This window comes from Podarcis pityusensis (assembly GCF_964106645.2).
Source record: "Podarcis pityusensis genome assembly, chromosome: 4".
Classification (NCBI taxonomy): domain Eukaryota; kingdom Metazoa; phylum Chordata; class Lepidosauria; order Squamata; family Lacertidae; genus Podarcis; species Podarcis pityusensis.
The window spans coordinates 5,128,553-5,152,731 of NC_138027.1; the positions used below are offsets into that span (position 1 = coordinate 5,128,553).

Consider the following 24,179-nt stretch of genomic DNA (forward strand, 5'->3'; position numbering starts at 1 on the left):
TTTTTATCTGCAGAAAGCAAAAGACACAAACTAGGAAGGCACAGGTTTAGGTGAGCAATCATAGAATTGTAGGGATCCCAAGGGTCATCTAGCCCAACCCGCCTGCAATGCAGGAATCATAGCTATGAGAGAGAGCTGTTGTCGTGTGTTGGTATGGCAGTGCTCCTCAGCCCTTGGTTGTGGGTGGTTCTGGTTGCCTCACCTCAAAAAGGATATTGCAAGGTCCAGAAAAGGTCCAGAATAGAGCAACCAACAGGCTTTGGCTGGGGAGGGCAGGATATAAATAAATGATGATGATGATGATGATGATGATCAAGAGGGTGGAGCGACTTCTCTAGGAAGAAAAGTTGCAGCACTTGGGGCTTTTTAGTTTAGAGAAAAGGCCAGGAAGAGGCAACATGATAGAAGTTTATAAGGTTAAAAGGTAAAGGACCCCCGAAATGTTAAAATCCAGTGAAAGGCGACTATGGGGTTGCAGTGCTCATCTCACTTTCAGGCCAAGGGAGCTGGTGTTTGTCCACAGACAGCTTTCTGGGTCATGCGGCCAGCAGGACTAAACAGCTTCCGGCATAACAGAACACTGTGACGAGTGTCAGAGTGCATGGAAATGCCGTTTGCCTTCCCGCCGCAGCAGAACCTATTTATCTGCTTGCACTGGCATGCTTTTGAACTGCTAGGTTGGCAGAAGCAGGGACAGAGCAATGGGAGCTCACTCCATTGTGGGGATTTGAACTGCCGACCTTCCGATCAGCAAGCCCAAGAGGCTTGGTGGTTTAGACCACAGCCCAACCATGATGCCTTGCATGGAGAAAATCACCCCCCGCCACAACACTAGAATGATTCAGGATAAAGAAAAGGAAGTCATTCTCCATGCAGCACATTGTTAACCTATGGAACTCACAACCACAGGGGGCAGTTATAGCTACCAGCTTTGATAGTGTTAAAAGGGGATTAGACAAATTCATGGAGGAGAGAGCTGTCCCTGGCTACTAGCAATGCTTCTGAAAAGCAGCTGCATGAAACCACAGGAGGGGAAGAGGGTCCTTGTGCTTGGATCCTACTTGGGAGTTTCCCATGGGGGCATCTGGTTGGCCACTGTGAGATCAGGATGTTGGACTAGATGGGACATTGGCCTCATCCCAGTATACGGCCTCGGTCCTGTATACCTGAAGGAGTGTTTCCACCCCCATCGTTCTGCCCGGACACTGAGGTCCAGCGCCAAGGGCCTTCTGGTGGTTCCCTCGCTGCGAGAAGCCAAGTTACAGGAAACCAGGCAGAGGGCCTTCTCGGTGGTGGCACCCGCCCTGTGGAACACCCTCCCACCAGATGTCAAAGAGAACAACAGCTACCAGACTTTTAGAAGACCTCTGAAGGCAGCCCTGTTTAGGGAAGTTTTTAATGTGTGACATTTTAATGTATTTTTAATCTTTGTTGGAAGCCGTCCAGAGTGGCTGGAGAAACCCAGCCAGATGGGTGGGGTACAAATATATTATTATTATTATTATTATTATTATTATTATTATCATCATCATCATCTTCATCACCATCATCATCCAGCATCCTCTTCTTAAGATCCTGACTTGCTGTGATGTCACTAAAGCTTACGGAGGGATGTAACGCAGGAAGGCAGCAGGGACTGCAAGGTTGGGAAAATGAGCAGAAAGAGGGGTTGCTGCTCTTTTCAGGCCTGTGAGCACATTTGCTGGGGCTGATGGGAGTTGTAGTCCAAAAAGCATATGGAGGGCACCAGGTTGGGGAAGAGCATTCTAGGCAAGACTGAATTTGCTAACTGGAAACATGCTCACACCTTGCCAGGAGGCTTTGCTTTATCACTGGTAGTTTGTAGCCGGGGAAAAAAGGTCCAGCTATAAATCAGTCGAGGTAATTTAAATAAAGCAATTAACATGGAAAACTGCAGTCAGAACAGCAGAAGCCATAGATCAGGCTTCCAGAAGCACAATAAAATATTCTCCTTACTCAAGGAGGGATGTGGAATTAATCACATTTTGATGAGCTAAAGCATCACTTAATGACATAATACACCCTTTTGGGTGCCTGCACACTTAAGTGAAACCAGTTTGGTATTAGCTCTGCTCTCAAGACGTTTCAGAGGATAATTGCATCGAGTTTCGCAGCATTACAAGGTGCTGAATGTATAATCCATGGGGCTTTTCTCTGGACTAGGGACCTAATGAGAGAGAGAGAGAGAGAGAGAGAGAAGAAGAAGAAGAAGAAGAAGAAGAAGAAGAAGAAGAAGAAGAAGAAGAAGAAGAAGAAGAAACGTGACTCGAAGAAGTAGGAGGCCCAGGGTTCGCTCTGATTGTTTAGAAATACACAATCGCTTTGAGGTCCTCTCCCCTAGCATGGAAGACGAAGAGCAGACTCCATTTGAGGATCTCTCCCTCATTACAGTCGATCAGGTATATGAAGACGAGCAGCAAAGTCAGTCCTCAGGGAATGTGCAGGCGACCTTGGAACGGACAGCTCACGGAAGAACCCCGACCAAACCTAAGAGGAGGCGTGTAGTGGTGATAGGGGATTCCCTACTGAGGGGAACAGAAGCAGTGATCTGTGGGCCTGACAAGATGTCTCTTGAAGTGTGCTGTCTCCCCGGGGCTAAGATCCAAGATGTAACTGAACGACTGCAAGGAATCATAAAACCCACTGACAAATACCCCTTCCTCTTGGTTCTTGTGGGAACCAATGACACTGCAAGCAATAGCCTCCAGAAGATCAAAAGAGACTACGAGGCTCTGGGCAGGAAATTGAAGCAATTAAATGCACAAATTGTCATCTCATCTGTCCTCCCAGTTGAACGACGTGGCCCAGGGAGAGAGGGAAAAATAGTGGAAGTGAACAGCTGGCTTCGCAAATGGTGTAAACAGGAACGGTTTGGATTCTTAGATCACGGACAGCAGTTTCTTGAAGATGGACTTCTGGCAAGCGATGGGCTGCACCTCACAACGGTTGGGAGGAATGTTTTTGCCAAAAATCTCAGAAACCTCATCAGGAGGGCTTTAAAGTGACTAATGTGGGGGAGGGAGACAGTGTTCCTAAAGGTAGGAGTCTATCAATTGATGAAGATGATCATCCAAATGTCATAGACCAAATGGAGCAAACAGCACACAGACCTAGTGGTGGGAGGAAAAAATCCTTAAATAAGAGACACAGGGGAATGATTAATGGACTTCAATGTCTGTACACTAATGCGCAAAGCATGGGAAATAAACAGGATAATAATAATAATAATAATAATAACTTTTTATTTATACCCCAGCCAAGGCCGGGCTCAGAGCGGCTTACAAGCAATAATAAAAACAAGATGAATGATTACAACTTAAAAACAAAAATAAAATACAACATTAAAATAATGGAACATTAAAATATTAAAATGTAGCCTCATCGCAGGAGGAGAAGGAAAGGACAAAAGAAAGAGAGGGAGGGAGGGAATCAAATTGGCTCCAAGCCAAAGGCCAGGTGGAACAACTCTGTCAGAGCCAGAGTTGAAAAGGCCCTGGCTCTGGTTGAAGCCAATCTAACTTCCTTAGGGCCTGGGACCACTAGGGTGTTGTTATTTATGGACCTTGAGGCTCTCCGTGGGGCATACCAGGAGAGGCGGTACCGCAGGTACGAGGGTCCTAGGCCGTGAAGGGCTTTAAAGGTCAAAAGCAGCACCTTAAATCTGACCCTGTACTCCACCGGGAGCCAGTGCAGCTTGAAAAGCATTGGGTGAATATGCTCCCATGGCAGGGACCCCGTGAGGAGTCTCGCTGCAGCATTCTGTACCCGCTGGAGTTTCTGGGACAGCTTCAAGGGCAGCCCTGCGTAGAGCGAATTACAGTAGTCAAGCCTGGAGATGACCGTCGCATGGATCACTGTGGCCAGGTCGGGGCGGGAAAGGTAAGGGACCAACTGCTTGATGCGGCGAAGGTGGAAAAATGTCGCCTTGGCTATTGCTGTAACTTGCGCCTCCATGGAAAGGGAGGCGTCAAGGATTACACCCAAACTCTTAACGGAAGGCAATGGCACTAATTGGGCCCCCGCAAGAGAAGGGAGTTGGTCCCTCATCCCCATGCCATCCCGACCCAGCCATAGGACCTCTGTCTTTGAAGGATTTAGTTTCAATCGGCTCCCACGAAACCATCCAGCCACAGCTTCCAAGCATCTGGTCAGTGTGTTCGGGATGAGCTTGAGCTCTTGGTACAGCAAACTAAATATGACATAATTGGCATCACTGAAACCTGGTGGGATAAGTCCCACGATTGGAATGTAATAATGGAGGGATACAATCTATTTCAGAGAAACAGACCAGACAAGAAAGGAGGAGGAGTGGCGTTATATGTCAGGGATGTGTATACCTGTGAAGAGATCCAAGATTTAGAACCTCAAAGCCAAAGTGAGAGCATTTGGGTCAAAATTAGGGGAGAGAAGAATAACAGTGACCTCATTGTGGGAGTTTACTATAGATCCCCAAGCCAAACGGAGGACATAGATGATGCCTTCCTGGAACAGATGGCCAAGCATGCAAAAGGAAGGGAGATAGTAGTAATGGGGGACTTCAATTACCCGGATATTTGTTGGATGTCAAACTCAGCCAAGAGCATAAGGTCAAACAGATTCCTCACTGGCCTTGCAGACAACTTCATTGTCCAGAAAGTGGGAGAAGCAACAAGAGGAACAGCCATTTTAGATCTGGTCCTAACCAATGTTGATGACCTGGTTAGTGGGGTAGAAGTGGAAGGATCATTAGGCGCGAGTGATCATGCTCTTCTGAAGTTTACTATACAGCGGAAAGGAGCAGCCAAGCATACTAGGACTCAATTTCTTGACTTTAAGAAAGCCGACTTCATAAAACTTAGGGAAGTGCTGCGTGAGATCCCATGGACAGTAATACTAAAAGGAAAGGGAGTTCATGATGGCTGGGAGTTTGTTAAGAGGGAGATAGTAAAAGCACAACTTCAGGCAATACCAATGAGACGGAAACATGGAAGGTGCCTAAAGAAGCCAGGGTGGCTATCTAAAGAACTTTTAACTGAGTTAAGATTAAAAAAGGATGTGTACAAAAAATGGAAAAGGGGGGAAACCACCAAAGAGAAATTCAAACAAATGGCCAGCACGTGTAGACACAAAGTCAGAAAAGCTAAAGCACAGAATGAACTCAGGCTTGCTAGAGAGGTTAAAAGCAACAAAAAAGGCTTTTATGGGTATGTTCGTAGCAAAAGGAAGAACAAAGAAACAGTGGGGTCACTCAGAGGAGAAGATGGTGAAATGCAAACAGGGGACACAGAAAGGGCTGAACTCCTCAATGCCTTCTTTGCCTCAGTCTTCTCCGATAAAGAAAACAATGCCCGACCTGAAGAATTTGGAGCAAATGATTCAGCAGAGGAAACACAGCCCAGAATAACTAAGGAGATAGTACAAGAATACTTGGCTAGTTTAGATGTATTCAAGTCTCCAGGGCCAGATGAACTGCATCCAAGAGTATTAAAAGAACTGGCAGATGTGATCTCAGAACCACTGGCAGTCATCTTTGAGAATTCCTGGAGAACAGGCGAAGTCCCGGCAGACTGGAAGAGGGCAAATGTTGTCCCTATTTTCAAAAAGGGGAAAAGAGAGGACCCAAATAATTACCGCCCAGTCAGTCTGACATCAATACCAGGGAAGATTCTGGAGCAGATCATTAAGCAAACAGTCTGTGAGCACCTAGAAAGGAATGCTGTGATCACCAATAGTCAGCATGGATTTCTGAAAAATAAGTCATGTCAGACTAACCTGATCTCGTTTTTTGACAGAATTACAAGCCTGGTAGATGAAGGGAACGCAGTGGATGTAGCCTACCTTGATTTCAGCAAGGCATTTGACAAGGTGCCCCATGAGATTCTTGTAAAGAAGCTGGTAAAATGCGGTCTTGACTATGCTACCACTCAGTGGATTTGTAACTGGCTGACTGACCGAACCCAAAGGCTGCTCATCAATGGTTCCTCTTCATCCTGGAGAAGAGTGACTAGTGGGGTGCCACAGGGTAAAATGCAGCACCCCTGTGGCACCCCACTAGTCACTCTTCTCCAGGATGAAGAGGAACCATTGATGAGCACCCTTTGGGTTCGGTCAGTCAGCCAGTTACAAATCCACTGAGTGGTAGCATAGTCAAGACCGCATTTTACCAGCTTGGGCCCAGTCTTATTCAACATCTTTATCAACGACTTGGATGATGGACTCAAGGGCATCCTGATCAAATTTGCAGATGACATCAAACTGGGAGGGGTGGCTAACACCCCGGAGGACAGGATCACACTTCAAAACCACCTTGACAGATTAGAGAACTGGGCCAAAACAAACAAGATGAATTTTAACAGGGAGAAATATAAAGTATTGCACTTGGGCAAAAAAAAAATGAGAGGCACAAATACAAGATGGGTGACACCTGGCTTGAGAGCAGTACATGTGAAAAGGATCTAGGAGTCCTGGTTGACCACAAACTTGACATGAGCCAACAGTGTGAAGCGGCAGCTAAAAAAGCCAATGCAATTCTGGACTGCATCAATAGGAGTATAGCATCTAGATCAAGGGAAGTAATAGTGCCACTGTATTCTGCGCTGGTCAGACCTCACCTGGAGTACTGTGTCCAGTTCTGGGCACCACAATTCAAGAAGGACACTGACAAACTGGAACGTGTCCAGAGGAGGGCAACCAAAATGGTCAAAGGCCGGGAAACGATGCCTTATGAGGAACGGCTAAGGGAGCTGGGCATTTTTAGCCTTGCGAAGAGGAGGTTAAGGGGTGATATGATAGCCATGTTCAAATATATAAAAGGATGTCACATAGAGAAGGGAGAAAGGTTGTTTTCTGCTGCTCCAGAGAAGCGGACACGGAGCCATGGATCCAAACTACAAGAAAGAAGATTCCACCTAAACATTAGGAAGAACTTCCTGACAGTAAGAGCTGTTTGACAGTGGAATTTGCTGCCAAGGAGTGTGGTGGAATCTCCTTCTTTGGATGTCTTTAAGCAGAGGCTTGACAACCATATGTCAGGAGTGCTCTGATGGTGTTTCCTGCTTGGCAGTGGGTTGGACTTGATGGCCCTTGTGGTCTCTTTCAACTCTATGATTCTAAGAAGAAGAAGAAGAAGAAGAAGAAGAAGAAGAAGAAGAAGAAGTCAAACCCTCTCCACAAAGTGCTCCAAATTGGCTTCTATTCCGTCCAGGCTTTTCACTGCTGAGTTTCTGCCATAATGGCCATACTTTGGGTTAAATAGAGCCTGTATCTTCTGGGCTTTAAAACTGAGTCAGAGGAAGACCCGGGCCCAATGAAAAGAAGAGCTCTAGATGGCTTCCCCACAGAACAAAGTAGAGCCATAGTGATGTGGGTTTTTTTTTGGGGGGGGGACGATATATTATAAATTTGCTTGTGTCCATTTGCTGAAAAACAACACGGCTCAGTGGGGGAATGAATAGAGGAGCATTCAAATTGTGCTATGGCAATGGATTTCTCCTGTAGAGCCAAGACACAAATTGATGGATTCAAATTGCAAGAAAGGAAATTTGGACTAAATATTGGGAACGTAAGTGCCATCTAGGACCCACGTACCTATGGGACCGCCTCTCCTGGTATGCCCCACAGAGGACCTTAAGGTCCACAAATTACAACACTTTGGAGGTCCTAAGTTGCAAGGTGGTTAGATTGGTCTCAACTAGGGCCAGGGCCCCGACTTGGCGGAACTGGCCCCGACTTGGCGGAACACTCTGTCCCAAGAGACTAGGGCCCTGCGGGATTTGACATCTTTCCGCAAGGCCTGCAGGACAGAGCTGTTCCGCCTGGCCTTTGGTTTGGACTCAGTCTGACCCTTATGTTTCTCTCCCCTTATGGTTTTGATCTATGGGCTACTATTAAAATGAGGCTGCATTTTAAATTGTATTTTTAACCTGTATTTTAAATTGGCCCTCCCCCCCTTATGTTTTTATTGTAATTTTACTGGTGTTAGCCGCCCTGAGCCCGGCTCTGGCTGGGGAGGGTGGGGTATAAATAAATTATTATTATTATCATCATCATCATTATCTGACAGTGCAGTGGACATCCTTGGAAGGTGGTGGGCTCTCCTTGGTTGGTGGTCTTTAAGCAAAGGTTAAAGGGATTCCTTAGACGTGATTCCTGCATTGCAGGGGGCTGGCCCAGTTGACCTTGGGGAGCTCCTTGCAATTCTACAATTCTATGATCCTACGACTTAGACAAAACTTAGAGAAGAACTTGCTGATGGTAAGAGCTGTTCAGTCATGGGGGAGGCAGCCTCGGTTAGGGCTCTTGAAACAAAAGGCTGGGTGGCCACTGCCAGGGATGTTGCAGCAGTGGATCCCTGGCAGCTGGCAGTGGGCTGGACTAGATGGCATCTGAGGGGCCCTTTGAGGGCTAAGATCATGGGTAGGCAAACTAAGGCCCAGGGGCCGGATGTGGCCCAATTGCCTTCTCAATCCGGCCCACAGACGGTCCGGGAATCAGCGTGTTTTAACAGGAGTAGAATGTGTGCTTTTATTTAAAATGCGCCTCTGGGTTATTTGTGGGGCAGAGGAATTCATTCATTTTTTCCCTTCAAAATATAGTCTGCCCCCCCCACAAGGTCTGAAGGGCAGTGGACCGGCCCCCCGGTGAAAAAATTTGCTGACCCCTGGCTAAGATCCTGTGGTCCTCTGCCCAGCATTGCCCTGATCACACTGACGCCTGGTGGGGAGAGGTTGGCTCATCGTCTGCCTGTTGATCAAATCAAGAGAAAGGGGAAAGCACACCCATGATTAAATGAAGGCAGAGTCTGACTAGAGCTTGTGTCATCCCCAGAAAGAGGCTGAGCTCACATACAGACTCGCCAGGGCCCGGCTGACTGGAGGAGAGCCCTCTTTGCCAAGCACAGCGTAAGTGTCCTGATCTCTCCTTGTCACAGCAAGCTGCAGCCTTCCAGGGCAGAGAGAAGAAAGGACTTCTTCATACAGCACAGAGCTAAACTACGAAACTCCCTGCCACAGGAGGCAGTGAGGACCAGGAGCTCGGATGGCTTCAAAAGAGGACTACACAGCTTAATGGAGGAGGGGATGATTAATAATAATAATAATAATAATAATAATAATAATAATAATAATAATTTTTTATTTCTATCCTGCCCTCCCCAGCCAAAGCTGGGCTCAGAGTGGCTAACAACAGTAAAAATAGCACAATTTTCATAAAATCACAGTCAATTAATTGAAATACGTTCCAAAATCAGTTCAGAATCAAATTAATGGCAACCATTGGGCTAGAGTTCTATGAGGATTACAGAAGGAGAGAGGAGGTCAGGCTGTGCCTTGGCCAAAGGTCAGGCGGAACAGCTCCGTCTTGCAGGCCCTGTAGAAAGATGTCAAGTCCTGCAGGGCCCTAGTCTCTTGTGACAGAGCGTTCCACCAGATCGGGGCCACAGCCGAAAAAGCCCTGGCTGTGATTGAGGCCAGCCTAACCTCCCTGTGGCCCGGGATCTCCAAGATGTTTTTATTTGAAGACCGTAAGGTCCTCCGTGGGGCATACCAGGAGAGGCGGTCCCGTAGGTACGAGGGACCTAGGCTGTATAGGGCTTTAAAAGTTAAAACCAGCACCTTAAACCTGATCCTGTACTCCACTGGGAGCCAGTGCAGCTGGCATAGGGTGGCACTGGGTGAATGTGATCCCACGGCGGCGACCCCATAAGGAGTCTTGCCGCTGCATTCTGCACCCACTGGAGTTTCTGGGTCAGTCTCAAGGGCAGCCCCACGGGCTCAAGGGCTGCTGTCGATGGCTACCCCAGTTGGAGTCAGCAATGCTTCTGAACTCAGTTGCTGGAAACCACAGGAGGGGAGAGATGCTCTTGTGCTCTAATCCTGCTTGCAGGTTGGCCCCTGTGAGAACAGGATGCTGGACTAGATAGGCCATTGGCCTGATCCGGCAGAGTTCTCCCTACGCCCTGATGTCTCTTTTGCTTAATCCGATGTCGTCTGGCTCCTCTCCTCCCCACCACCACACCCCGCTTTGCTCCCGCAGCTTGAGCTGCCTCTCCCCAACCGGCCTTTGTGATCAGGAATCACCCTGACCCGATTTCTGAGGCTCCCCCTGTTTCTTACAGGCTGCCAGCGAAAAACGGATTAACATACACAGCGGCTCCTTTCCCTCTCCATTGTAGCAATGCGAGGAGGAGGAGAAGAAAAAAACCCTGCACGAATTAAATTACCAACATGCACCCGGCTAATAATAGCTAGAGCGATTTCAGCAGTGGAACAGCAGCCCCGAAATTGACCAGCTCACTCATTAGCCACAATTAGGCATTCTTGTCCCAAGCCGGGCTCAAGGCGGCTGCTTTGGGGAGAGGGAGATGGGTTGGTGTGTGTGCACTGGAGTTATGGGTAGGGGCAGTGAGAGGATCCCCGCAGGGTCCTTGATCCCAGCAGGAGGGAAGGAACACCAGTTTGAAATGGGACAGGAGATGAGAGAGCCCTTCACAGCCGGAGGCAGCCACGCTTCTGAACAGGGCCGTCTTAAGCATATCCAGCACTGTGGTGCAAAGATCCCTCTGGCACTGCCACCTTTCCCAGAGTTGACCATTTTTAGGACTGGAGGAGGCGGGCAGCTGCTGGAGGGTGGCTCCTCCAATGGGGAAGAGGTGGAGGCTGGACGCGGCACCTCCTGGCTCGTGCACCGCTCCCGCCAGGCGTCGGCTCGGTTTTTTCCCTTTTAGTCTTCTGGCCCCCACAGAATTTGATGCCTGCAGGCTAAAAGGGAAAAAACCGAGTCGACGCTCAGTGAGAGTGGTGCACGCACCCTCGCTCACTCAGCGCACTCGTTCGGTGTTTCCCGGACTCTCGCCTGGCGCCCTCCAGAACTTGGCACCCTGGCGCCCCGCGCCACTAGCCTCAATGGGTAAGACGGGCCTGCTTCTGAATCCCAGTTGCTGGGAGCAACAGGATTGAGAGGGCTCTGGTGCTCGGATCCTGCTTGCAGGTTTCCCTGCAGGCATCTGATTGGCCACTGTGAATACAGGATCTTGGACTACAGGCCCCATTATCCCTGGTTGCTGGTCCTGCTAGCTAGGGATGATGGGAGTTGTAGTCCAAAAACAGCTGTTTGGGAAACCCTGTTCTAAGGGGACCAGATATGCAAGAAGGGTCCTCCGGGAGAAATAAAAGCCGGGAGTTGGGGAGGTGAGGGGCACAGGGAGGGCTTGGCTGGAGATCAAATGCAAGAAGACTGTCATAGGGCAATATAGCAAGTCTTTGCCTGCCTGTGTATTTTGGCTCTCAGCTGCAAAGTGCTGTAAATAAACCCACTGGTGGAGGAAGAGGAGAGCAGGGGGGAGCGCACCTCCCCCGGCAGTGCGATCCTGGTAGGGTGAAATTGTGGCTGCCCCCCTGCCCGCATTGGGCGCCACGCCCCTGCAGGCAGCGTGCCCCGCCCCCAGGACGCACGCCACACCCCTGGGCCACGCGCTAGCCCTGTCCCTGCCTGCTTTCCACCCCCTGGTGCCGGAGCATGAAGCTCTGCCACTGAATAAACCCAATGGCTTAGATGCTCTAGCCAGAGAAGAGGGTTTATTGTGCACCCACGAACCAGAATCTGCATAAACAGACACACACTGTAAGAGAAGCTTGCTGGACTAGTCATATGGCCCATCAAGTCCACCATCCTCTTCTTGCAGTGGCCAACCAGATTCCCCAAAGAGAAGCCCCCAAGCAGGCCCTGGGCAGAGCAGCACTTGAGATTCCCTGCCACTAGTATTCAGAAGCGTTGCTTCCTCTCACAGTAATCCAATCCACTCTCTGGCCTGGTTCACACGCAGGGCTAAGCTAAGGCTCATCAAACCGTGGCCTGGCATTATGTCTGAACCCAGCCCAACAGCTTAAGTAGAGTTAACATGGGAGCCCAGCAAGCCCAACATCCTGTCCTCGCAGGGGCCAGTCAGATGCCCCAATGGGAAACCTGCAAGCAGGATCTGAGCGCAAGGTTTCCTGCGACTGGTGTTCAGAAGCCTTGCTGCCTCTGAATGTGGAGAGCCATCCTGGCCAGAAGCCATCAACAGCCCTCTCCTCCGCCATCAATTTGTATAACCCTCTTTCAAAGCCATCCAAGGTGGGGGCCATCGCTGCATCTTCCAACCTCCAAAGCAGGGCCTCAGACCCTGGGGATGTATGAGGCCCTCCATAGCCCTCCATGTGGCCCCTTGGGACTTTCCCCAGGCCATGCCCCCCACTGGTCCTGCCCTCTGCTCTCCTTGGGCGCCTTTGACTGAGCGCCATGTGCTCTTGAACTGTGATCCTGCCTCTTCCTCCTGCATGGATGGAAAATGGGAAGAGTCACGGGTGCGGAAACCTGTGGTTCAGGTGTGGCTGGAATTTATTTATTTGGGAGATTTTTACCCCACTTTTCACCTGAAGTCCTCAAAGCACCTTTCGATGCCTCTAACACACAGCAGATGCACTCAAGAGCCCAAACAGAGATACCTTGCTTGATCAGTCCTGTGATCTCCAGTACAGACTAGCCAGACAGCTCAGCGAAGAGGCAGGACAGAGTGTCTGTCCCCACCTGCTTTTGCCAATGTAGCATATTGCTACTGAACAGAGAGGCAACTTTCTGGCTGTTTTGGCTAATCGCTGCTGATCAGTCAACTGACACTGCCTGTGTCAATTTGCCTAATTTGCATACTCTAGAGGTCACCTGCTGTGCAAAGGTAATGAGTATGTGCTTAGAGGGTAAAACTTGGATCTGGGAGACTCGGGTTCGAATCCTCACTCAGCCCATCAAGCTCACTGGGTGACCTTGGGCCAGTCCGTCATGCTCAGCCTAACCAACCTCACAGGGTTGTTGGGAGGATGAAATGGGGAGGAGGAGAACCATGGACACTACCTTGAGCTCCTTGAAGGAAAGGTGGGATATAAATGTAATAAATTAAAATAAAGAGCCGCACCCTTTTCTCCATCCACTTTTTTTGCCTCTCCCCACATCTGGCATTTGACTACTACTACTAATAATAATAATTGTACCCCACCCATTTAACTGGGTTGCCCCAGCCACTCTAGGCAGCTTCCAACAAATATAAAAGAGTACTAAAACATCAGACATGAAAATCTTCCTGATACATGACCACCTCCAGTAGGCTCCTCATGGGGCAATGTGGTCTTCAGCATGAAAACAGCTCCCAACACCTGATCTGGAGCATAAACATGTTCTCATTAAGCACAGCAGCCTCCTTATTAACTATCCCACAGAGCTGCTTCACTGACAGAAGAGAATCAGTGTGGTATAGTGGTGAGAGTCTGGATTAGGACCTGGGAGATCAGAGTTCAAATCCCCAACTCAGCCATGAAGCTCACTGGGTGACCTTGTGGGCCAGTCACTCTCCCTCTCAACCTAATCTACCTCATAGGGTTCTTGTGAGGATAAAAATGAAGGGGGGGGGGCAGAAATGTGTGTAGCTACCTTGAGGTCTTTGGAGAAAAGCTGGAATATAAATGTTATAAAGGATAACTAATAAATAGGAAGGCCAAGTGAAGGGAATGGTCCTGTCCTCCCCACCCCCGCCATTGGGGCAGGGGCCTTCCAAGCTCATGCGTCTAGTGTTGCTTACTCACTGGCCTACAGAGAGGGGCTGGAGCAAACACCAGTTTTGTCCTGGACCCCACAACTGGAAGACCCACATCCTGGATATGTGGGGAGATGGGGAGGCTGGGCGGCAGCACCTCGAGGAAACGCATCCCTTAGAGCAGCGGTTCTCAACCTGTGGGTCCCCAGATGTTGTTGGATTATAACTCCCATCATCCCTGAGCTCTGGCCTTGCTAGCTAGGGGTGATGGGAGTTGTAGTTCAACAAGGTCTGGGGACCCACTGGTTGAGAAAGGCTGCCTTAGAGTGTCAGAGCCCCCCCCCCCCCCTTCTGTATTGTTGTTTCCTTGATTCCTGTGTTCAGGTTTTGGGGCTGATCTCCAACGAGCCTTTGCGCCTTCACCCCTGCAGTGTTGTGAAATGCTGCTGGGCTCGCTGTCAACAGCTCAGGGCGGTGGTGCATATTCTATACCCCACTTTTCCGTTTTTTTTAAACAAACCCAGATGTGTCAGTGAGCAAGAGGCATCCTTTCCGCACCGCCTAGCCCTGGCAGAGGCGACAACACGCCTCTAACCCTCTCTGCTTTGCGACACCACGAAAGAGCTGCCACGAAACCGACCCGCGGGTTCGCCAAAGCGGGCTCCTCGCTCGCTTGTTCACGCGCCACACATCCACGCTCTCTCTCTCTCGCTCCCTCTCTCGCTCACTCCCCCCTCCTTCTGCATGCTTCGGCAACCTGCATTAGGATCCGTTACAGCATCAGCCTTGAGAGCAGAGCAGAGCGAGCGAGCGAGAGGAGAGTCCCTAACACAGCTCCATCATTTGCCTTCTTCGGTGGAGGCGAGCGGCGGCTGCCTCGCCCCGGGGGCCACTGGGGCGGCATCCCTGGCCACCGGCCCCTGCCTTCCCGCCCGCCCGCCTCCTCCTCTTCCTCCTTCTGGCGAGGCTGACGAAAGGATGAGGAGTCATGGGCCAAGCTTGCGGCCACTCCATCCTCTGCCGGAGCCAGCAGTACCAGCCGGCGGCATCTGACTTGTGAGTGGTTCGTCCTTCCCTCGGAGTCCCTGGTCGCCGCCAGGAGTTCGGAGACTTATGGGGAATTTGGGAGGGGGGAGGGGGAGAGGGAGGCGGACGGGACCGGAGCCGAAGGAGCCTGGCTGGCGGAGAGGCGGGGAGAGAGAGAGACAGAGAGGCGAAATCGGGAGGTGGAGAGAGTTGGAAAGGAATGCAGGCAGTTCGGAAATAGCAGCCAGGAAGAACAAAAGGCTTTGGAGAAAGAGAGAGAGAGAGATGGCGGGGAGGGGCGCGCGCGCACACAGAAGCGCTGGGAAGAGTGAATAGACCGAGATGGGAACGCGGAGGGGGGGGGGAGTGGAAGGGGGGGTAGAGGGGGGAAAGGATGATGGAATGTGGAAGGTGAAAGAGGGGGTAAAAGGGGGGATTTAGAGGGTGTGTGTGGAGAGAAAAGTTATCCCTGCAGCTGGATGGAAAGCGTTGAGCTGGACCAAAAAAAAAGCCAAGAGGGCTTTGCTCCCCTCTGGGCTGGTCCCTCGGCTGCAGGCACACCTGTCCAAGGTAGAAGGGAGTGGGGCGCGCGGCATCCCCCTCCCCAAGCGGTTGCCAGGGCGACGCCGAGGGATGCTGTGCTCCGCCTGCCTTAGAGCATCCCTGCATCCCACGCCGGCCGCCCTTGGGTACCTCTCGGCGAGCGCTGTCCGTGGTGCTGAAGGCGGGAGGTTGCGCGGAGCGAGGCGGAGCGCCTGCAGCGCCTGGCGAGGGGAAGGGCGAGAGGGAGGAAGCCGCTGGCTCCACAGGGGCGACTTTGCCAGGTGCGGAGACACCTGAGGATGCGGCTGGGCAGGTAGCTGGGATTCTCCTCGCTGAGCTGGGCTGCTCCTTCCTCCGGGGTTGAGTCGGTGTCACTGTGATGGTCGGCTGGCCGGGTGCAAAGAAGGCAACAGTTTGGGGTGGGGGTGGGGGGTAAAACGGTTTTGGTCAAGTTCTGCCTTCCGTTTCCTCCAGGATATGCTGGCGCAGGGCAGGGTGGGGGACATCCTGTGAGGGAACAGGAGCCTGAAAAGGGTTCCACTGGTAAGGAGAGCTCCCCTTGTCGTGTTGATACAGGGAACCACATTCCTCAAAGTTTGGTTGCTGCTCAAAACTAGAAATGCATGGAAAGGCGAGTGTGGATTGTGAGTTTTGGAAGGGCTACTTTGGATCTTGTGGGGGGGTCAGTCGGATTCCCCTAAGAGTGGTCATTTAATGTTTGCAAGCATTTAAAGTGAAATGTCATAAAGAGTGAAAGGTGAAAGTGGTCCAGTGAGTGGCTGCAACCTTGTTGTGGTTTTAAGCTTTGCATCTCTTTCATCCAGAGCGCTGGATGGTTGGCACCAAGTTGAGAAGAAGCCTCAGTTTGGTTATGGCTATAAACAACGTCTCTCTCCCCCCCCCCCCAGCTGGTTTTGTGTGCTCTTAAGCTAAAGGGAGGAAGACCAAGATATTGTTATTTCTGCTTAGATTGCAGTATGTGGCTTGCCTCAGAAGAGACACATCACTTTGATGGTCTTCAATGAAGGGCAGAGGATGGAAATGGAATACATTACTTGCTATCCAGTGCCCTGGATCAAGAAACTTCTCCCCTCTTATCTTTCAAGCTGAAGGAGCAAATGCTCTTGTGATCTCCCATGATCTGATGGTGTGGTTCACTGTGCCAGTTGAAAAGTGGAAAGGCTCAGGCCTTTGCATGGCATGGAGTTGCACTGGTGCAACACCTAGGGAGTTCCTCTGTCTCAAGTGGTGCAAATGCTCTGGTGCAAGTGTGCAAAATGGGGAGGAAGAGGGTGTGGGAAGGCACAAGTCAAAGGAGTGACAGCAGCACCTCCAATCCTGAGCAGGACAAAATACACTTCTTGCAGGGGTGCAACCACCAATGATGGTGATGATTTATTTTTGCATTCATATCCCTCCTTTTTCTCCAAGGAGCTCAAGGTGGTGTACATGGTTCTCCCCTTCCTAATTCAACCTCCAGAACAATCCTGTGTAGTAGATTAGGCTGAGAGGCCATGACTGGCCCAAGGTCACCCAGACCCTAGGCCTACACTCTAACCATTATGCCACACTGCCTCTTACCAAGACCCACAGGTGCAACAGACCACAGGATGCTGAGTAGGTATTGCAGCACAAAGTACAAACAGCTGCACACCTATAGAATAAAACTAAAATCTCAGACGTTTTCAAGTGGTTCAGATGACAATTTTCACAGATGGCTGAAGAAGAGCCCTGTGCTGCTCTGAAGCTTGGCAGCCTGCCAGCACGGCTAATCCTCTAGAAGTAGGCAGGCAGGCCCCATTAAATGGTACCCACTGAAGACACTAATCAAAACCATCCTCACTATCCCTTCTATGCTGAACAGGCCTTCTGTTCACCTTCAAGAGCCTACTTTTTGTGCTATGCTTTGATACTTTGAGCCCACGTGAAAGTCCTAGCTTGCCTACATCTTTCAGATAATTAGGATGACTTGCACATTGTGGAAAATATAATGTGAGAAGTGGGGGCATACCATGGTCAGGTCTCTGGCAGCCATGCTAGGGGTTGTGGGAGTTGCACAAAAACCCGTTGTGTGACCCACTGTGCTAATGATGTCATCACTGCTCTTCCGCTATTTACATAGGTCACGTAAACCAGCTGCTCTGCTTGTAGACTCTTGTAAAGCCTTTAGGCGAAGTAGGTATGGTGTCCCCTCCCACCCCCTTTTATGAATATATAAGAGCAAAACACACAGCCAGGGAATAAATAGAAACACATCAGACTGTTAAAATGACAGCTAAACTTCAAGAACCAGTTCAGCTCATGCATATATGAAGTCATCTCACTAGGCAATTTGGGGCAAGGTGTCATCAGCACACTGACGATGCCCAGATCTCTTTCTCTGTAGCATCTTAATCACAAGAGGCTGTGCAAGGCCTGGAACGGTGCCTGGACTCAGTGATGGCTGAATGAGGGCCAGTAAACAGATTTTGAATCCTGGCGTGATGGAGGCACTGTGGGAGGATAGTTCCTGAGTCTGGATAACTGATCCATTGTCCCATGGTCGATCCTGCAGGAGTTGTGTGGCCAAAGCATACAACATGGGCTCAAAAGCTGGTTATGGGGAGCACATGGCTCCCATGTTGCAAAAGCTCCACTGGTGACCTGTCTGTTTTGAGGCACAATTCAAAGTGCTGATATGACCTATCAAGCCCTTTAAGGCTTAAGTCCAGGCTATCTGAAAGACCGTATTCCCTCATATGAACCTACCTGGGCTCTGAGGAAGCCCTTCTCTTGGTCCCACCACTCTCACAGGGACATTTGATGGGGATGTGGAAGAGGGTCTCCTCAGTGGTGGCTTCTCCCAAACAACTTTGGAACTCTCTCCCTAGAGAAGCCAGACTGACTCCCTCCTGGCTTTCCTTCTACCAACAGGTGAAGGCAGTTTTATTCCAGCAGGTCTTTGGGAACTGACTGCATTTTGAGGAAAGGGAGTTTAAAGAGTGCTGTGCTGATTTTTATTATCAGTACTTCAATAGATTTTTTAATATATATATTGCTTTAATTCTTTTAATGGTACTGTTTGATATATTTTAAGCTATTTGTGTTTTACTTGTGTGGTTATGGTTTGTGGAAGCCACCTTCAGTCCTTGTTTGGGGCCTGAGATATTATTATTATTATTATTATTATTATTATTATTATTATTATTAGCTTTGAGGAGGTGCTCTCTTTTTGCAGAAAGTAGTGTTGGCATAAAGGTGTTATAAGAGGCTCATGAATTACAATCCTCAGACAGCAGCAAAAGTGTGTCTTCTTGGCAGATTTATACCGAAACTGACACTCATACGGATCTTAATAGAGGGATAATCTTCATGGAACACACATGCAACATCAAAATATAGACATCCATTGCTGCAATGGGGAGCAGCCCGGCAACAAATGTCTACATTTCTTTGGTTCGAGAGAATTAGCTAATTTATTCTAACCATGACTAAACTCTCTCTCACACAAAACATACAGACGAGGAGAGGCATAGATGGCTCTCAGATCGCCTCCTTAAATCTGCTCTTTTCTGGGCTAAACATCCCCAACCTCTTCAACCGTTCCTCATAGGGCTTGGTTTCCAGACCTTTTATCATCTTGACCACCTGCCTCTGCACACTTTCTAGCTTGTCCACACCCTCCTTAAACTGTGGGGCAGGGCGAGGTTTTAGTCCCAGGAGGAGAGGGTCCATCTTTCTAGGCTCCCCTCTGTTCCCTCCAAATGTTGGAGTGCCTTGCTCACTTTCTGTGCACAAGCCTTGAGGCCATCGGTGCAACTCTTTCGGTGTCTCTTTCGCACGATCCCGCTAGTCTCCCTGCCTTGCAAATGAGAACCCACTGGAACCATTTTCAAAGATCATATGCTGGCTGCTGAAGCAGGGTGTCTCCCCGGCTCTTGCAGCCAGCAGCCTGGCAATATTAAATATCCAGCCCGAGGTGTTTTGTGCTCTGAGTCTTGATCTGCTTATTTACCCCCAGCGGCTGCTGGATGGAAGTAGGTCACACTGCGTGAGTTGGATCGTGTCTTCCTCTGCACTCATTGCATGGTCATTGCAGGGACATCCAGCAATTGCTCCTCCGCCTTCCATTGACTGGCCCTTTGTCCCCCCTTAGTAAACTCTTTCTTTCTTGCCTCTCCTTTTCTTTCTGTATATTTATTTACTTATCACGTTTCTATATTTATCATGGCCTAGGACCCTCGTACCTACGGGACCGCCTCTCTCGGTCTGCCCCACGGAGGACCTTAAGGTCCATAAATAGCAACACCCTAGAGGTCCCTAAGGAAGTCAGATTAGCCTCAACCAGAGCCAGGGCCTTTTCAGTACTGGCCCCAACATGGTGGAACATGCTGTCTGATGAGACCAGGGCCCTGCGGGATCTGATTTCTTTCCGCAGGGCCTGTAAGACAGAGTTGTTCCGCCTGGCCTTTGGCTTGGAATCAACTTGATCCCCTCCCCCTCTTTCCTTTCTCCTTCTGTGATGGAACTCCTATTTGGGGACTTCCCTGGCTTTTTTCTGGCCCATGTAGGACCAGTCTGGATAGTTGGCTTTGGTGAAGATTTGACGTTTTCATCCCCAAAAAAGTTTTTGATTTGAGTTTCTACTGAAATGAGGCTGCATTTTAATGTTGTACTTAATTTTGTTTTTAAGTTGTATTTTAATCAATTGTTTTTATACCTGGTGTTAGCTGCCCTGAGCCCAGTCTTGGCTGGGGAGGGTGGGGTATAAATAAAATTTATTATTATTATCCCACCTTTTCCTCCAAGGAACTTAGGGTGGGTCACATGGGTCTTTTCCCTGTGAGGTAGGTCAGGCTGTATGGCCATGGCTGCCCCTCCAGGTCCACCCAGTGAGCTTCATCACCAAATGAGAATTAGAACCTTGGCCTCCCATGGTCGTAGCTCCCATTTCATCATCACAGCAATCCTGTGTGGTAGGCCAGGCTGAAAGGCAGCCACTGGTCCAAGTTGACCCAGTGAGTTTTATGGCCAAGAGGGAATCTGAACCCTGTTCTCCCAGGTCCTATTCTGACACCACTGCAACATAATTTTCTGTGGGCCCATGTGGACTCCTATCTACCAACGGAGAAGAGGACACTTAACCTGAAAAAGTAGGGTATGATGTTCTCCATTAGCCTTGAGGTTGTTGCAGACCCAGGCAGTACAGACGCCCGATTTACCCAGGAGTAAAGTTTTGGACAATGGTTTTGCTTGGTCATCTCCATTAATGAAAATGTGGTGTCATTTGTTTAATTACTATTTTTTTGCAATAAATTCTAATGCGTGGTGAAGGTTAGGATCTGTATCATGCAATAAGGCTTGGCCACATTTACCACTTGGAATCATAAAGTTGGAAAAGAACCTAAGGATCATCTAGTCCAACCCTCTGCAATGCAGGAATATGCAAGGATCGAACCTGCAACCTTGGTATTATCAACACTGTACTCTAACCAACGGAGCTATCCAGGCTCCCTTGATCTCTTCATCATCTGTAAGAACACAAGAGGCTTCCGGATCAGGCTGGTGAATCATTTAGTCCACCATCCTCTTCTCACAGTGTCCAATCAGATGTCTGTTGCAAACCCCTCAAGCAGGATTTGAGCACAAGGGCATCTCTACTCTCCTGTGGTTTCCAGCAACTGAGATTCAGAAGCAAACTGTGGAGGGCAGAGCATTGTCATCAATAGCCCCTTCCTCCTCCATGAATTTCTCCCATCTTTTTTTTTTTTTTTTAAATAATTTTTATCAGGAATTTCAGCATAACAATTTATCAAAAACATATCATCCTCATTCCCCCCCTAATTTTCCCTCCCCCCTCCCCAAGAGAAGCCCATCCTCCCGCCCCCACCCGGACTTCCCTCAGCTCCTCTCTCTGGTTTTTCAACATGTTGTTCTCTGCATATTATAAAATTGTAAAAATCCTTAAATTATCTGTCTGTATGTTGCTAATAATAAATTTGTGATTGTTCATTCAAAACCTGCCACAGAGGCCAGTTCATTTTGTTGTTTCTTTAGCTACTTTGTAAAAGGTTCCCATTCTTCTTTAAAGTCACATTTGTCCTTATCACGCAGTTTGTGCGTCAGTTTCTCCAGTTCCACATAGGTAGTCAGTTTCCCTTGCCACAGTTCTTTTGTCAGGATTTCCTCATTCTTCCATCCATCTGCTATTAAGACTTGCCGCCGTTGTCGCATACATGAATACCGTATGTTCTTCAATTTCATTGGCAGGTCTTTTACTACAATCCCTAACAAAAATGCTTCAGACTTTTTTACAAATGTTAATTGGAACATTTTCTTCAATTCATTGTATATCATTTCCCAGAATTTTTTAATTTCACTGCAGTCACACCACATATGATAAAAAGTCCCTTCTTTTTCCTTACATTTCTAACATATGTTTGAACCGGTTTTGAACCCATCCTCTTTTAAGCCATATAAATTGGTGTCCCTCACAGCCTCCTGTGGGAGGGAGTTCCGTAGTCTAACCGTGCAGTTTCTTTATCTGTCCTGAATTTCCCAGCATTCAGCTTCATGAGGTGGCCATGAGTTCACCCACAGCCTCACAGAAGTCTGCTTTGAAGATGCTTCCTTCTATTGATATAGACACATCCTTGATATTCTGACAATCCCTTCATTTCTTCCTCTCTCTCTGCTTGACTGACGGGATGTGAGAGAGAGAGAAAGAGAGAGAGAGAGAGAGAGAGAGAGAGAGAGAGAGAGAGAGAGGAACATCTGTGGGATGGGATGTTGAAATATCGGTTGACATGGTGTGATAAAAGGAACATAATATCAAGGCAGCTTATCATGTATTTATGCAGTATGGAGGCACATCTTATCAGAGCAATTATGCTTAATAAATGAGTTGCAAGACAACAGAGACCCCAGAGTGAATAATTGCCTTATTGGGCCATACCCAGAGCTAGTTTAAGGCTTGACTGCCTTGCTTACGTAGGAAACTGCAAATTCACCAGAACGTAAGTGATGGAAATGCAACTCCTTCAAGCTTTCAAGGGTGGGGGTTTTTTTTTTGGGGGGGAGGACAGTTACTGTCCCATACTTGGTTCACAGGCCGTGACTGACAGCGTGTCAAAAAACTCAGAGGGGTTTTCCTAGAATAGAAAAAGAGGGAAAAGGGATCCTTTTGTGCCTGCTCTGCCTGTGACATTGCAAAGCCGCCTGGGTGCGGAGGGAGGCCAAAACGTCTCCCACAGGCCTCAGGGTGATTTCGGTCTGTGAAAAGAGTACAGAGGACTGACAAAAGATTTTTTAAAAAGCCAAATGTCCAAAGAGGAATATGGTCTAAGCCCAAATAAAGAACCCTAGAAGAAAAAGGAAATGTTTAGAATTTTTTAGTTTAGAGAAAAGGCAAGTACAGTGGTACCTTGGTTCTCAAACTTAATCTGTTCCGGAAGTCTGTTCCAAAAATCAAAGAGTTCCAGACTCAAGGCACACTTTCCCAAAATGCAAATCGGGTTAATCCGTTCCAGACTTTTAAAAACAACCCCTAAAACAGCAATTTTACTATCTAACAAGACCATTGATCCATAAAATGAAAGCAATAAACAATGTACTGTACTATGAAATAAATAAGACAGTAGATGATAAAAATTAAAATTACATTTTTTACCTGCACTGAAGATAGTTATTGTTTGGATGGCAGGCTTTTATCCATTTCTGCAGACACACAATCAATCAATCAATCAATCAATCAATCAGTAGCTGCACTGGGATCCACACAGCCACAAAAACAAATGAACTGGAAAAAGCCTTGAAACTAAAAAATGCAAAATAAATAGCAAAAACAAAAGCACCAAATGTCACCTCAGAAGACTGCAATCGGAAACGGAAGGCTTGAATTACAATGGGTGGGACGCAAATTAGCAGCGCAACAGGAAACACAGGGGGACGAAAAATGGGGCACATTCAGCTTCCAAAAAAAGTTCAAAAACCGACACACTTACTTCCGGTTTTGCAGCATTCTGGTTCCAAGTTATTCGTGAACTAAGCTGTTCGAAAACCAAGGTACCACAGTAACAGGTGACACAAAAGAAATGTATAAAATTATACGTGGCATGGAGAAAGTGAATAGAGAAACATCTATCTATATCTATCTATCTCTATCTATCTATCTATCTATCTATCTATCATCTCATAACACTAGAATTCATGGGCATCCAATGATGATGAATGCTGGACGATTCGGGAAAGATAGAAAGAGGTGATTCTTCACACAATATGTAGATACACTATGGAACTCCCTCCAACAGGAGGCAGTGATGGCCACCAACATGAATGGATTCAAAAGAGGATTAAATTCACAGAATCATAGAGTTGGAAGGGACCCGAGGGTCATCTAGTCCAACCCGCTGCAATGCCGGAATCTCAACTAAAGGATCCATCCAACCTCTGCTTAAAAACCTCCAAGGCAGGAGAGTCCACAAGGTGGTGGGCTCTCCTTCCTTGGAGGATTTTAAGCAGAAGTTGGGTGGCCATCTGTCATGCATGCTTTAGTTGAGATCCCTCCATTGCAGGGGGTTGGACTAGATGACCCTCGGGTCCCTCCCAACTCTACAATTCTATGATTCTGTGTGCCTTTTCAGCTGGAGATTTGCATTGTGCTGTGCGTGAGGGTGGGGAGAATAAAAAGGAGACCCATAGCCTTGGCTCCTGCTGTTTCCCTCTGCTTCACTGTCAGTCTGTGATTCAGCCCTCAATCACTGCCTCTTAGCTAACCCTGCAGTTTTGTCCCTCCGTGGGGGACATTTTCCTCCCTGATTATCTGGTTATCCAAGTGTTTTATGGCTCTGGCATCTAAGCAAATGCACAATGCTGCCTCTTCCGGATGGCGCAGAGGCCACAGAAAGAGCGGAGCCACAGCATGCGGCGTTGGGGGACGGTAGCACCCCGTCCTTTGCAGAAAAGACCTATGCTTGGATTTCCAAAACACGATGGGATAGGGATATTTCCGTGAGGCCTCTGAGCATGCATTTCCGCTGCGAGAAATGCACGGCAGCCTCCGCAATGGAGC

At 48.6% G+C, this 24,179-nt stretch overlaps 1 protein-coding gene across 2 annotated transcripts in view; it reads left to right on the plus strand.

Annotated features, from left to right (window-relative positions):
• The first annotated feature begins 14,227 nt into the window (after positions 1-14,227).
• The window catches only part of PDE2A (phosphodiesterase 2A), a 374,629-nt gene continuing 364,677 nt past the window's right edge, over positions 14,228-24,179 (plus strand). Inside the window, exon 1 of one of the 2 annotated variants that reach the window (XM_081001873.1) lies at positions 14,228-14,617. In XM_081001873.1, the coding sequence (XP_080857999.1) occupies positions 14,550-14,617 (68 nt within the window). In that variant the 5' untranslated portion in view covers positions 14,228-14,549. Of the gene's footprint in view, positions 14,618-15,414; positions 15,444-24,179 lie in introns of those variants that run through there. The other variant, XM_081001875.1, reaches the window with a different exon arrangement.